The sequence below is a fragment of the Semicossyphus pulcher genome, unplaced genomic scaffold (genome assembly GCF_022749685.1).
Source record: "Semicossyphus pulcher isolate SPU_LCO1_2020_fin unplaced genomic scaffold, fSemPul1.0.p SCAF_13, whole genome shotgun sequence".
Lineage (NCBI taxonomy): Eukaryota > Metazoa > Chordata > Actinopteri > Labriformes > Labridae > Semicossyphus > Semicossyphus pulcher.
Window position 1 is genome coordinate 22680099 of NW_027211637.1, and position 13409 is coordinate 22693507.

Here is a 13409-nt window from a genome sequence, read left to right on the forward strand (position 1 = left end):
ATGACAATTCAGGAACTCCTGCTCACACCGCATGCAGCGCAAAGAAGGAGGCGTAAACACTGACATAGCTAGGTAGCCAGCGAGGTAAGCAATAAAACAGCATTTAAAATATTTTATTTAGTAGTGATTGAATGTGTATAAACTATGAAATTATGACGTGTTAAACCAGCTAATTGTGAAACATTTGCGTTTGTTTGGTTTTCTTTTGTAAAAACGCAGCACCGTGGTCTGCTTCAACCAGCGAAGCATCGGGTTGTCAGTCCGGCCTGCTAACGTTAGCTCGTCACAACGACTTTGGTGTCTGCGCCCTGCGCGGGAAATTTTGTTTTTATGGTAAATTCACCTGAATACCACTGGTAAACAATCTAAAATAAACATGCATCGCTATAGGAGTCAGATCGAGACTTTTCAATCGGAGATAGAAGATCGATCGTCGACTGAACCGTGCTTCTTGGTCGTGATCGTGAGGTGGTCTGCTAGCATGTGTTAGCCAGCAGCACCAGTGTCTCGCGAGTGCGCAGGAAAATCAACGTGACTAGGCCACCGTTAGCGTGGCTGCAACCTTTGGCATTTGATTATGTTTTGCAAACGCAAAAACTGTTGGGAATACCGTTGTCTGATTTACCTACTTGAAACGGATGATCCTTAGAAACTTTAAAAGGAAGTCAAGATACAAATCTGAATCTTCCTGAGACTTCGGGGTCGCTTCTTTCGCAGATATCCATCACAACACACTGGGATATGCCTGCCCCTTGAAGCTAGCTTTGCAAGTTAGCATACAACCCACGGCATGCTTTCATGGCCGCTTCTACAGTCAGAAGCGTGTTGGGAGATATATTAGACTAAGTTACCGAATAAGCTGAAATCAGCTGTCTGTGTGTTTGGGAAACGAGTTCACACGTGGTTATTGGATAAACCTTAAAGCAACAACTTATTGATCCGCTGTTATGTAAGCTATAATTTAGGGCCCGATGTGTATATGGCTATCCACACAAGAGTAAGAAGCAACAAGTATGATTTTTTTGCAGCCTTATACAAAGAAAACATAATTCAACCTCGCCGTTCTGTTATCTCGCGTCGTCGTTGGGGCACCATTTGTGAGGAGCTTGATTACTCATTAACTCACATTCTTCCTGGCTTGATGTCTTTAGCTCTGTCAGCAAACAGAAGTTTGGCCTATGGCGATCACAACATGTTTCCATTGACGAGATCGTGTAAGTTAGCTTAGTAGTTAGTTGTAGTCTCATGGCCAATTATGATAGATACCGCAGCTTAAACAAGTCCCCCCCCCTTTTTTTGATTGTAGACTAGACCCCACCTGGTAGTTATAAATTATCCTGACTCTTGAAGTGTTTGTGAATTGTGTTTTGTCTTAGACCTGTTGAAATCATTGTAATCTAAAAAGGATTTTTTTTTAAATATAGTACTATACAAAAATACTTCAATCTCAGTTTGTATTGATTTTCCGAATCTGGCACAAACAGTGATTTTTCATGTCCACTACTCTTGCTGATGAGCACTAATGACACCATGTGTACACTGGCTGATCTGAAAACATAGGCAGCTGTTCTGTTACCCATCTGTTGATTTGTAAGATGAGTGGATTTCACACCAATACAACAAATAACATTGAGTTGAAGTCAAGTTTCTGTGAGTTGCTTAAAAAGATACCAGTGATTAGAGTATTGTTCCAAGTTGATTCTCATATCCTTTAACATCATACCAACCAAGGCTGCTCTCTGGGATAAATTTGTACCAGAATGTAGAACGTTAATGCCTTTTTAAACTGACATCCATATTTAATAACGTACAGATTCACAACTAATAATAAATAACATTAAAGGTCCTGTCTGCCAGAATGGACAAGTATTTTGTGGTGGGTAAGTGCTGAAGTTAGCTTAAAATCCAGTGGAAATCAAAATGGTGCATTCCAAACTGTATTAATATTCTCGCTGGAAATAATTACATTCTTTTGTGTGTTTTGTGTGAAAGCCTGCAAAATTGAGTAGCTGAAAACCACAGTTAAAATGCTACCAGTATAGTAGGAGTTCAGTAGTGCATGTAGAGATTGTATTTTGAAAGGATTTGGTTGTCTGATGCATGTTTGTGTTTTTGTTTAGATCATGGAGATGAACAGCAACAGCGAGTGCTTTGGATGCGGCCGCTCCGGGCATTGGATCAAGCATTGCCCCAATGCCGGCGGGTCACGTGGACGCGGCAGGGGCCGGGGACGTGGCAAGGGTAATATAAAGGATTATTAATGTTACAATAACCTGTGATGCATGTTATTCTTGTTTTACTACACTTTTTGTATGTTGTGCACAAGACAAATTTGAGGGGTGATTAGAGCCATAAATGTGAGATGTTTTCATGTAGTCTTCTTTTCAACTTTGCATCCTTATCTTTCTGTCATTACAGAGCTGTTCTGTTATCGGTGTGGAGACCAAGGACACATGGCCAGAGACTGTGACCAAACTGAGGATGGTGTGTATTGCACTTCTATTTCAGTTCTTATTAGCCTGTTTTGACATTGTAATTTCTTACTACACAATTGGAGAAGTGATTACAACATTTTAATTTCCATTTCCATCCGTAATATTTCAGCCATGTGTTTTGACAAACTTTCTTTTGTTTTACTTTCTGTTTAGCGTGCTACAACTGCCACAGGAGTGGCCACATTTCCCGGGACTGCAAGGAGCCCAAAAAGGAGAGGGAGCACCTCTGCTACACCTGCGGCAAAGCTGGCCACATGGCCCGTGAATGTGATCATGCTAACGAGCAGAAGTGCTACTCCTGCGGTGGGTTTGGTCACATCCAGAAGCTTTGCACTCAGGTGAAATGTTACAGGTGAGCACCAAATTTGTACCGCTTTGTGTGGAATTTCATAAAATCCATGTTTCTCTTTCTGTCATAAATAATGCTTATTTAGTTCCTGGCTAGGTTTTCACTCTGCCAACCGTTTGTCTCCACCAGGTGTGGCGACATTGGTCACGTTGCTGTGCATTGCAGTAAAGCCAGCGAGACTAACTGCTACAACTGTGGAAAGGCCGGCCACCTGGCAAAAGAGTGCACCATCGACACCACCGCATAATCAGTGCCCTCTGTTGCCCCTCCTTTTTTCAGATTGATGGTTGGTTGTATTATTTTCTCTGAATCCTCTTCACTGGCCAAAGGTTGGCTAACAGAGGCTAGTCCCAGGCCAGTGAGCCTCTCGACATGTAATACAAAGAAAGGGGTGAAAAAAATATCTTTCTGCATTCAATACAAAAATGTTTTAGTTTGGTAGCGGTGTTATGTATAATGCTTTGTAAAAGAACCCCCCTTTCCAAGCCACTGGTGATCAGAGATGAATAAATGGGACTAAACATATGGGAATCTATAGGACCTCTGAGCTTGTGGAAGTGAGCCTCAGTAAAATGAGAGAAGGGAGTAAATGGAAACCGAACTTCCATGTATGGTTATTTTGGTTTGTTTTAGTGGGATATGAGTTGGCCAAGAGAGTATGAAATGGAAACAGTTCATAACATGATGCATTTCAGCCCTACAAGCAGCTAAGCGGGCGATAACAAACTACATGTTATATTGCTATGATATAAAAATTTTGGAGGTATTAAAAGAAACGCGTTCTTTTATAGAAATCTGTTTACAATTTAAATATCACTTGGTAGTCCAAGGTAGACGTTTCCTTTAAAATGGCTTTGGAAAATTTTTTTTTGTTTTCTTTCTGTTTTTTACCTTGGCAAAATTTAACATCAAGAACAGTCGTCATAACAGCAGAATTAGGAGTTATTTGGGAATGAAAAATGTTTTCACAGAAATCAAAATGTTATTTTTGTACAATATCACTTAGACTACTGTATAAATACCATTTGCTTGTACTCAGTTTTTAAGTCGGAAGGAAAGTGCAACTGAAGTCCTAGAAAATAGAAATGTAATTTTAAACTATCAATAAAGCTGGAGGAGCACGGGGAGGACGTTTGTGTCTGAATTTTGTGGCTGTGCATGCGTATGAATGCTTTTCTTTTACAGATGTTTGTCTATTGTTCAAAAGAGTCTGACCTACTGATGCTTACTCAACTCCTGAGCCTCTATGATAACAGTAACTGTCTTCAAGAAAGCTCAAATGCAAGTTAATCTGCAAGATAAACACATAACCTGATCTGAATGTAAACAGTACACAAAGCCCTTTCTTTGCTCTATAAACCTTTTGTCCTCTTGCAGTGTTACATTCCTACAATTCAACCACATTTGCACTGAATTAAGCAACCTTTATGCTTGTGCAACCACTTTTTTCTACTGAAGGGCTGTTTACAAAGTATGTTGGTCAAAACTGAAAATAGGATTCGGCTGTCTCCTACAGAAAGGCTCATTCCCCTTCCAAATTCCTTCTGGTTCCCAAATTTAGCCACCCTGAGGCGAATCTAAAACATGAGGGCAGACTGCTTGCATGTGACAGGAGTCGGGGAAAGCACCCTAAAGGTAGAGTAAAATGGAGAATGGAAATTTGAGATTCACGGGTATCCATGTTGTGCCTCATTCTGGGAAGAAATGACCCACCATAAACTTGTGTTTCAACAGAAAACTTAGGTGGTCTGAAACAATGTAGATGAGGGTAATGGTGGTTACTGAGCTCGTGTGGTTCTGCAGAATTCTCCCTGTGATCCACATAGCTGCTCGTGCGCGCAGTACACGGTTAGCTCCACGTCGGTGTCTAAAATGGCAGCGGGGGTTGCAGCAGTGCAGATGCAGCCTCTCAGCTCCTTCCGGCGGGGATGCAGCAAGAGACCCTCCTCCTCCTCATATGACATCATCGTGTCTCACCCAGTCAAATTATAGGCGAGAAAAATCGGAGAAAAAAATAGTGTTGGGAATTTAGGCTTTTGGAAGGGAGCCGGATCTTATGGCTCCGTTCCGGCTCTCGGAAAGTAACGGAGCCATAAGATCTGAGGTCACTCGGGGACATGCCTGCACTCTATTCTCCCATGTCAACACACACGCTTATATAAAATTCTGTGCTTTTAAAATTTAAAAGTAAATAGCAGAATGTAGAAACAATTAATCAACATCATTGTTTTGCCAATAATTTATGATACAACTCTGTATGACTACAGGGATGTCAACAAGAAAAAAAACTTGGCGGAGGGTTATAATGTCGCTCACCGTCGGCACTAAGTTGTGGCGAAATGATTCCGCAGCACGTGACTTAGTATAGCGTCGTTCGGCATAAAGGGGAGTGCATCTAGGGTGGGCAGTGAAATTTGGGCACAACTATAGCTGTGTCCCAATCCACAGGCTGCAGAAGGAGGCGGTCTACAAAGGTTGCTCCATTCATACCCTGCGTAGAACGTTCAAGTCAAACTGAAATGAGACGGTCTTGTCTATGGAGCATTTCCTGTACTTTTACATTTAAACGTTGATTTTGTTTGAATTGGGGTGCAATGCATCTCGGGATATGCTGGGGATGCACCTGATGGATCCTTGGCGGCCCGGGAAATGCAGGACTCTCAAAGACAGCCTTTGAAGGCTTCAGCCCCTGGATTGGGACACAGCTTATAAAAAGAACAGCTCTCACCTACGACTCGGCTCCTGTCGTTCGCATCAAAGAGCCGTTCAAAAGAATCGGATCGTTCGGGAACGTCACAACACCAGAGAAAAAACAAGTCGAGCAGCAGCAGCAGCAGCGCGGCCAGAGCGAGCCGGCTTTACACGCTTCATGCGGGGCCGTTTTCTTTTCTATTCTTTCCTCTTTTTAACCCGGCGATAAACTAAGGAGATGAGGGGACTCCTGCCGTTTTACCGGGGACTGTACAGCCTGAGTAACCGTCAAGCCAGACGAAAGGCTGGGATTGTCGGTTCTCGGTGCGGGTTTTGCGGAACTCAGTCTAATAGCAAGGTACGGTTCGACTCGGCTGGGCTCGGGCGTCTGTTGACAAGGCGATACTTTGTGGTTGCTTTAGGTTTTTAGTTACAATGTATTGAATCAAATCGACGTTGCATACATAAAATGTTGCATGCAACTTTCGCAGCTGATGCGCTGGCGGAAACAAGAGATGTGAGGGATAACAGCAGATGTGGCTTACTGTTATTTTCCCTCATCAGAAAATAACAGAGTGTTCCCTGTTAATTGTTTTCGACCAGAGCATCAGAAAAACACCAAGAAAAAACAGCAAAGGACATGCGACACTGTTTGTATAGTGCTGTAAGATCATTTATTTGCCAAGAATGTAACAGAAAACACCTTATGTACTGCTGGGTCACTTTAGGTTTCCCACTATGTATCATCTCTGTATGCCCCGTATGTTGCCAACATAATAAAGGGTCAATATGATGTCATAATAGCCGTGTTACATTTATGTTATGAAAAATACACTAAAATAGACCTATACACACTACATAGTGAATTAAACACAGTTTGGGTAGTGATTGTACTTCCCCTTTCTGTAGTGATGAAGTCTTTGATTATGTGCAAGTCTCAAGTTCTCAAATTTAGCAAAATTAAGCCCTATTAAGAACACTGAATCACTATATCATCCCTCTTTTATCCACTGTCTTTTAATTGAGTTTTGATTTATTGCCTCCGCTTTGTCTGATGAACCCGTGTTTGTCCTTCCCTCCACTAGCCGCAGCCAAACTTCGGGCTGCTGTTCGACATAGATGGCGTCCTTGTCCGGGGAAGGATGCCAATCCCTGCAGCTAAAAAGGCTTTTGAGAAGTTGGTCGACTCTCAGGGACAGTTTGTGGTGCCAGTTGTTTTTGTCACAAATGCAGGGAACTGCCTCCGACAAACAAAAGCCGACCAGCTCTCTCACATCCTGGGAGTCCCTGTGAGTTATCACACTGTTCTACTCAGACGCAAAACATGCACTCTTTTTCTTTTTCCCCTGTTACCTGCGCTACTAACCTCTCCTGACCCTACATCTATTTTCAGATTACACTAGATCAAGTCATCATGTCCCACAGTCCACTGAGGATGTTTAAGAAGTTTCATGATAAGTGTGTGCTGGTGTCGGGACAGGGACCAGTTCATGAAATAGCTAAAAAGTATCCTGAAATTCTGGCTTTGTTGTGTTTTCTGTTAATGATCCAAAATACTTTATTTGTCCTTAACACTCCGTCTGTAGTGTGGGCTTTAAGAATGTTGTCAGTATTGATATGCTGAGGGAATCCTTCCCGCTGCTGGACATGGTGGATCACAACAGAAGACCCAAACTGCCGGTGAGTAACTGACAACTGTATCAGAAACTCAATTATAGTCGTAATAGACAGCAAAGGTTTAGTTTCTCCTCTTTCATTTCAGTCCAATCCTGTTGGCAACCTGCCTAAAGTTGAAGGTAAGAACTCCCACCTCTCATTTCATCTCAAAGGTTAATCACTGGCATTTTAAGTATTTCATCTTAATCTTTTAATCCCGCATACAGCTGTGATCCTGTTCGGTGAGCCAATTCGATGGGAGACCAACCTGCAGCTGATAATCGACATTTTGCTGACCAACGGGAACCTCAGCGGTGTTCACCAAACACAGAAGAGGCCTCACCTCCCCCTGCTGGCCTGCAACATGGACCTCATGTGGATGGCCGAGGCACATTCTCCACGGTAAAAACCAGAGCTGTCACAGAAATGAATGATTTAATTTATTAACATGAGCAACCAAAGCACAGTCTCTAAAGGGGCCAACTTTAACTTAATCCTCTTACCTTTCAATTTGTCTTTTTGTTTCAGGTTTGGCCACGGAACATTTCTTGTGTGCCTAGAGAACATCTATAAGAAGATAACAGGTCAAGACCTGAAGTACGATGCTCTCATGGGGAAACCCAGTGAGCTGACCTATCATTTCGCAGAGTACCTCATCAGAAGTCAGGCCATGCAGAGGCAATGGAAACTTCCCATCACTTCCCTTTATGCTATCGGGTAAGATAATAAGATTTGTGAACACTACACTGCACATGAATAAACTGAGGAAGCAATAAGACCTGGACTGTGATTAGAATGATGTTTTGAGGTAGTTTGATGACAATGCACATGCAAGTAATGAAAAGAGGAAGCGAGCAGGAACAAGTGCTGCTAACTCAGGCGGATCTAACCTCAACTTACTTTTATTTTCAGTTTCTAAAAGCATGTTTGGTCACATTTTAGTTTTCCATTTTGAGTGGTTACTTAATTATCTGTTAAAAACATCATGTGAAAAAAATCAACAGCCCCCAAGCGTGTTAGTGAACATACTGTTCAACACCTCCCTGTCAGAACATCGAGTTTCACGCTCTTTTGCTTGTAAACTTGTCATGTGAGCAGCAGGAGAAAAAAACATTCTTGCACATATCAGTATCTATGCTATCTTTGTGCATGCTAGCTGAGACACTAAGTTATCTCTCCCCTGTGCACTCTCAGGGACAATCTTATGACTGACATCTATGGCGCCAACCTATACAACCGCTACCTGGAGGAGAAAGTTGCTATAAAGAACCCCAAAGCCATTGCTAAGGTGGCTGCAGCCACCGGCTCCACCTCTGCGGTGCCCCAGGAGGAGGAGATCGACAACATGTGGGAGAGCGAGCTGGCGCTGCCCTCTGCCACTTCCTGTAAGTCTGTGCTGGTCTGCACCGGGGTCTACAACCCCAACGCAGAGGTGCCGTCTGATGCGAATCGCTGCATCAAAGAGACTGTGTTCCACGGCCACCGGGACTTCAGATTCGACCCCGCGCTGGTGGAGCCGGGCCACATTGTGCAGGATGTGGCAGAAGCTGTTGACCTCATCTTTGAGCAAGAGAAGTTTGTGCCTAAGTAGAAGTTATGAGCCAACATGTTTCTTGTGTGGCCATTTAACATATTCGCTGGGCAGCCGTTTCCCTCTGATTTCATAGTCAGGACGGGAAGTTCAAATGTTAGGTTGTTAGTCTTATACAGTAAATATAAGAATAATAATTTTACCGCTTCTTCATTAAAAAGCAACTAAAAAGACCATGAAAATCTAATTAACAATTAACTACAGTTAAACAAAAGCTAAAGCAAGCTTTCAAATACTCTCTAGCTAACTTTAGCATTAGCTAGAAAGTTATTCTTTTTCTACTGTAATGTGTTACACTATCAAACGGTAATGTTAGCCTTCAGCCACTCCCTAGCTAACTTTTGTTATTGTAAGCATTCAGCCACTCCCTAGCTAACTTTTGGTATTGTTAGCTTTCAGCCACTCCCTAGCTAACTTTTGTTATTGTTAGCATTCGGCCACTCCCTAGCTAACTTTTGTTATTATTAGCATTCGGCCACTCCCTAACTAACTTTTGTTATTGTTAGCATTCGGCCACTCCCTAGCTAGCTTTTGTTATTGTTAGCATTCAGCCACTCCCTAACTAACTTTTGTTATTGTTAGCATTCAGTCACTCCCTAGCTAACTTTTGTTATTATTAGCATTCGGCCACTCCCTAGCTAACTTTTGTTATTGTTAGCATTCGGCCACTCCCTAACTAACTTTTGTTATTGTTAGCATTCGGCCACACCCTAGCTAACTTTTGTTATTGTTAGAATTCGGCCACTCCCTAGCTAACTTTTGTTATTGTAAGCATTCGGCCACTCCCTAGCTAACTTTTGTTATTGTTAGCATTCGGCCACTCCCTAGCTAACTTTTGTTATTGTTAGTATTCCGCCACTCCCTAGCTAACTTTTGTTATTGTTAGCATTCAGCCACTTCTTAGCTAACTTTTGTTATTGTGAGCATTCAGCCACTTCCTAGCTAACTTAGGCTAGGATGTGGCTGAATGTTAACATTAGCCGTAGTCTGACGGTAGCTAATGAGTTAATAAATATGGTGTTTTACCTTGAAATATTGTAGCATTTGAGCTTTCCTCTCTGAGTGTGTTGTCAGAGAAAAATGGCCGCCATGTGAATATGGTCAATGGGAGGTCGTCGTAAAGGAGAGTAGGTGGGCAGCATTAGTCTGGGTACACCACTTAATGCACAAACGGGGACGAGCCTAACACTGTGGACATTGTTTAAACACCTGACAGGGCATTGAAAAAATATGGGTCATCTATGATACTTTTAACATTGAGACGAACTTTAGAGAAAACTAATCATGTAACTGTTACTGTCAAACGCTCTTTTATATATTGTTTTGTGATCTCTTCAGTCCTTAAAGTTCCTGTTTTCATTAAGGAAAGTGTAAGAACTGCCTTATTTGACCCTGCTAAGTATTTTTTTAGACAATAGTAATGTTTTAGATGACTACGATCCTGAAATCATCCTATATTTATTACAAGAATTTACCAGTGTTTTTAAGAAGCATATACAGATAACATGGGACCTTTGTTCTCAAGGTGACTTTTATTAATGCATTTTTATTCATTTGTTTACCCATTTATCCCAGAAAATCTATGCATGAATCTGAGAGTAATACATGTACTGTAAAAAACAACTGTTTGATGTGCAATATTGTCCTCTAATAGTACCGTCTGTCTGCATTTTGTCTAGCTGTGAGAGCCTTGATCAGCATTTGCACAGATCAGAGACTTTCATCCATGTTAAATGTTACCATATCTTCCTGCCATCATCTGTTTACTATATTTTTATCGTTTACTGCAGAAGCAAAAGCTAACTAGACATTTGTTTGGACTCATGTACAACGCCAATCAAAAGCTTTTGCAATTCCCACTGCCATATTTGATCATTTGTAGTATCGTATCATTGTAAATACCTTGAAAAAAATATAAGGAATAGTTACACAAGTTTTGCAAACTGTTTGTGTGTTTTATTTTCAAACAAAAACGATCGAAAACTGGCCAAGATATTGATCAATCACATAAAGGAACCTGTAACAGACAACACAGTGTAGATTTTTAAGCTTTATGCCTTTAAATGGGGGGTACAATGCTGTTTCACATTTTAAGACATATATATAAATTTACAATGTTGGATGTCCAGACTAAACGTCTGTGAAGTTTCAAATCTGTAGGTAAAAGTATGTTGGAGTAATCCCCAGGCTTCTCAGCTCAGTCTGCAGGCTGCTTACTACACCTTGCACTTTGTGATCAGCAGGCTATGGAGAGCCGGCCAATCAGAGGAAAGTGGGCTTGTAGGGGCGGGGTTTCTTAGAGGGACAGAGCTGACTGAGTCATTTCAGGGCCTGCACAGAGCACCAGTGTGAGAAAAGTTTTTTTAAATTGTAAATTATGCTAAGCTACTCCACAGGTACCACAGGGCGAAATATGAAGCTTGAAATTAGGATAATACCCCGCCTTTAAAGATACAGTATGTGCTCAACTAAGTCGCTAGTCCTCTCCGTATGATTGACAGATTAGATTTAAGACAAAGGCTGATGAGTCATTCCAATACTGTTAGAAGCTAAAAAAGTTCTCATTGCTCTTACATTTGATTATTTTTGTCAAGTAAATGTTTGAAGAAGCTGAAACAACACATTGCACACCAATAGGCTGACACGCTCTCTAATGGCAGGTGGGGTGGCTATCTAAACTATTCAGGCTGATAAACAGCCAAAAAAACATTCAGTTATATAGGAATATAGGAAGTAGACAGAGAAAAACAGGATTACAAAATGATCCTCACTGTTGTGTTCGTCTATAGAAGTTTTCCTTATTAATTTGTCTTCATGTATTTTCTTCATGTAGAGGATGTAGAGTACTTTATGCATCTCTATCTGATATCTAAATATATATGTTAGAGTAAAAAGTGTTATACACAAATGTGTATTACAAAAGCCATACCATATAAATACTTATATTTTTACTATATAATGTAATTGAATCTTTTTTTTCTGATGTTTGTCATCCTGAAAGGTTTTGATTGTTTACCACAGCTGCCATCAAACATCTTGTCAGCCTCATGGTGTGCAAAATGTTGTGGTCTCCAGTTTTTCAAACATTGTCCTGACAAAGATCCAAGGACGATCAAAAAGTTGTGATTATTAAATTATTTTTGTGGCGTGGAGAAAGTTTCGTGACGACCATTTAACGCGGATGCTGTCATTCTGATTATCCTGCACCTTCCTGATGCCCATCCTTATGTATCTGTAATAAGCACATTATTCTTATTGCATTCCTAAATGAGTAAGTTAGCATCACTATAAATCAAATAACAGTACCCAGAAGAAGTCTGAGGAGAAGTAATGGTTGTGGTTTTGTGTTAAAAAGGCTTTAATGCAAGAACCAAAGAGGAAATTGCCACCTGTTCTGTTTTTGTAATTCCACTGTCGTAGAAAAGAGGTCCCTCAGGTAGCCTTTATCTTTATATTGTGCTTCTTGTGCAACACATCCAGTACTTGTGGCAGCAACTCCATGTTGGGAGGTGGTTTTTCTAGATCCATAGTAAAGGTAAGAGAACCAGTGTGCATCCTCCTCCTGTGTTTGGGCTTCAGAGAGCGCAAAGAGTTCGCCTCCAATCCTGAATGTCTCTCATCTATGTACAGAGTGAAGGTGGACGTTTTGGCAAGTCTCAAGCTCCACAGAAGCAGAGCAATGAGGCAGCACAGCAGCACTCCCAACAGGATGTTATAAGTTCCATCAGTGCAGCCTTCCGGGACACAGGAGGAAAAGAAGTCATCAGTGAGTTCGGAGATGGCTTTCTGAGCCACAGAGCTCGGACTGGCACAGGTGGGCCCCTTGGCGACGATACCCTTATTCTTCAGCAACCAGTTCCTCAGGTATTGTATCCTACAGTCACAGTGGAAGGGGTTCCCAGATAATGAGGCCTTTTTTAGACCAACCAGCCTGTCAAACGTGCCCGGAGACACTGAGGAGAGCCGGTTGTCCTGCACATGGAGCTCTGTGGTGTCCGCGGGCAGGTGAGGCAGCTCCATGAGGTTCAAAGAGCTGCAGTTGACTCGCAGGCCGGCCGACGGGAGGGCTGAGCGTGTGCAGGGTTGACAAGCAGCGTGTATGCATGATGTGGCCCAGAGGAGGAAGACAGCTAAGCTTAAACCAGAAGGCATCCTGCAGGATCAGGAAAAGGTTATTCCCTGTAATCTTCAGTGTGCATAATAATGGGGACAGTGAGGATCCTTTAACAGATGCTTACAGTGCAGCACTAAGCGAGTGTTTATACTGTTGCATTCTTAAAGCAGATATTATTCATGAAGCTGTGTAATGGGACAACATTTAACAACACACAATAACACTCCTGATCTTGATGTAATTGTTAGTGACAAAGAAAATGACAAGCGAAAGTAAAATCGCTCCTTTACTCCATTTAGTAGAAGAATACGCACCTTTTAGAGTCAAACCAACTTCCAAGTTGCTTCTTGTGGTGCCAGTCATCTTTTAAATTTCCCTATATTTTCTCTGTCGCGGTCCAAATGTTGTATTTGACCTTTAAACTGTTCCTCCTCCTGTGCTTGAGGTTTCGCCGCTTTGTAACCGACGTGTTTTAACTCTTTAGTAATCCTACACCCTATACAGAGCAACGTC

At 41.8% G+C, this 13409-nt stretch overlaps 3 protein-coding genes across 4 annotated transcripts; 2 read left to right on the top strand and 1 right to left on the bottom strand.

Moving 5' to 3' along the window:
* Positions 1-3971, top strand: cnbpa (CCHC-type zinc finger, nucleic acid binding protein a). 2 transcript variants are annotated; one of them, XM_069660753.1, is made up of 5 exons: positions 1-84; positions 2121-2241; positions 2419-2484; positions 2649-2847; positions 2974-3971. In XM_069660753.1, exons 2-5 carry the CDS (start codon positions 2124-2126, stop codon positions 3089-3091), a joined length of 501 nt encoding a protein of 166 aa, XP_069516854.1. In that variant the 5' UTR covers positions 1-84; positions 2121-2123; the 3' UTR covers positions 3092-3971. The 2 variants fall into 2 exon arrangements, with proteins under 2 accessions (XP_069516854.1, XP_069516856.1); XM_069660755.1 differs by having other exon boundaries at positions 3010-3971.
* A 1731-nt stretch (positions 3972-5702) lies between these two features.
* LOC138590344 (haloacid dehalogenase-like hydrolase domain-containing 5) lies at positions 5703-10784 on the top strand. Its single transcript, XM_069660961.1, has 8 exons — positions 5703-5893; positions 6621-6824; positions 6929-7041; positions 7122-7215; positions 7298-7331; positions 7419-7593; positions 7720-7908; positions 8386-10784. The coding sequence occupies exons 1-8, from the start codon at positions 5774-5776 to the stop codon at positions 8780-8782; spliced, it is 1326 nt and encodes a 441-aa protein (XP_069517062.1). The 5' UTR covers positions 5703-5773; the 3' UTR covers positions 8783-10784.
* gp9 (glycoprotein IX platelet) lies at positions 10644-13346 on the bottom strand. Its single transcript, XM_069660962.1, has 2 exons — positions 13211-13346; positions 10644-12935 (listed from the first exon to the last, which is right to left on the bottom strand). Exon 2 carries the CDS (start codon positions 12932-12934, stop codon positions 12215-12217), a length of 720 nt encoding a protein of 239 aa, XP_069517063.1. The 5' UTR covers position 12935; positions 13211-13346; the 3' UTR covers positions 10644-12214.
* Positions 13347-13409: the final 63 nt, after the last annotated feature.

What these genes read in the sequence shown, in the direction of transcription:
- cnbpa (XM_069660753.1), top strand. Translation starts at nt 2,124, where the DNA reads ATGGAGATGAACAGCAACAGCGAGTGCTTTGGATGCGGCCGCTCCGGG. An exon ending in GGGCCGGGGACGTGGCAAGG is followed by an intron (nt 2,242 to 2,418) that starts GTAATATAAAGG and finishes CTGTCATTACAG; the next exon opens with AGCTGTTCTGTTATCGGTGT. An exon ending in CTGTGACCAAACTGAGGATG is followed by an intron (nt 2,485 to 2,648) that starts GTGTGTATTGCA and finishes CTTTCTGTTTAG; the next exon opens with CGTGCTACAACTGCCACAGG.
- LOC138590344 (XM_069660961.1), top strand. Translation starts at nt 5,774, where the DNA reads ATGAGGGGACTCCTGCCGTTTTACCGGGGACTGTACAGCCTGAGTAAC. An exon ending in CAACCTGCCTAAAGTTGAAG is followed by an intron (nt 7,332 to 7,418) that starts GTAAGAACTCCC and finishes TCCCGCATACAG; the next exon opens with CTGTGATCCTGTTCGGTGAG. An exon ending in GCCGAGGCACATTCTCCACG is followed by an intron (nt 7,594 to 7,719) that starts GTAAAAACCAGA and finishes TTTTTGTTTCAG; the next exon opens with GTTTGGCCACGGAACATTTC.
- gp9 (XM_069660962.1), bottom strand. Translation starts at nt 12,934, where the DNA reads ATGCCTTCTGGTTTAAGCTTAGCTGTCTTCCTCCTCTGGGCCACATCA.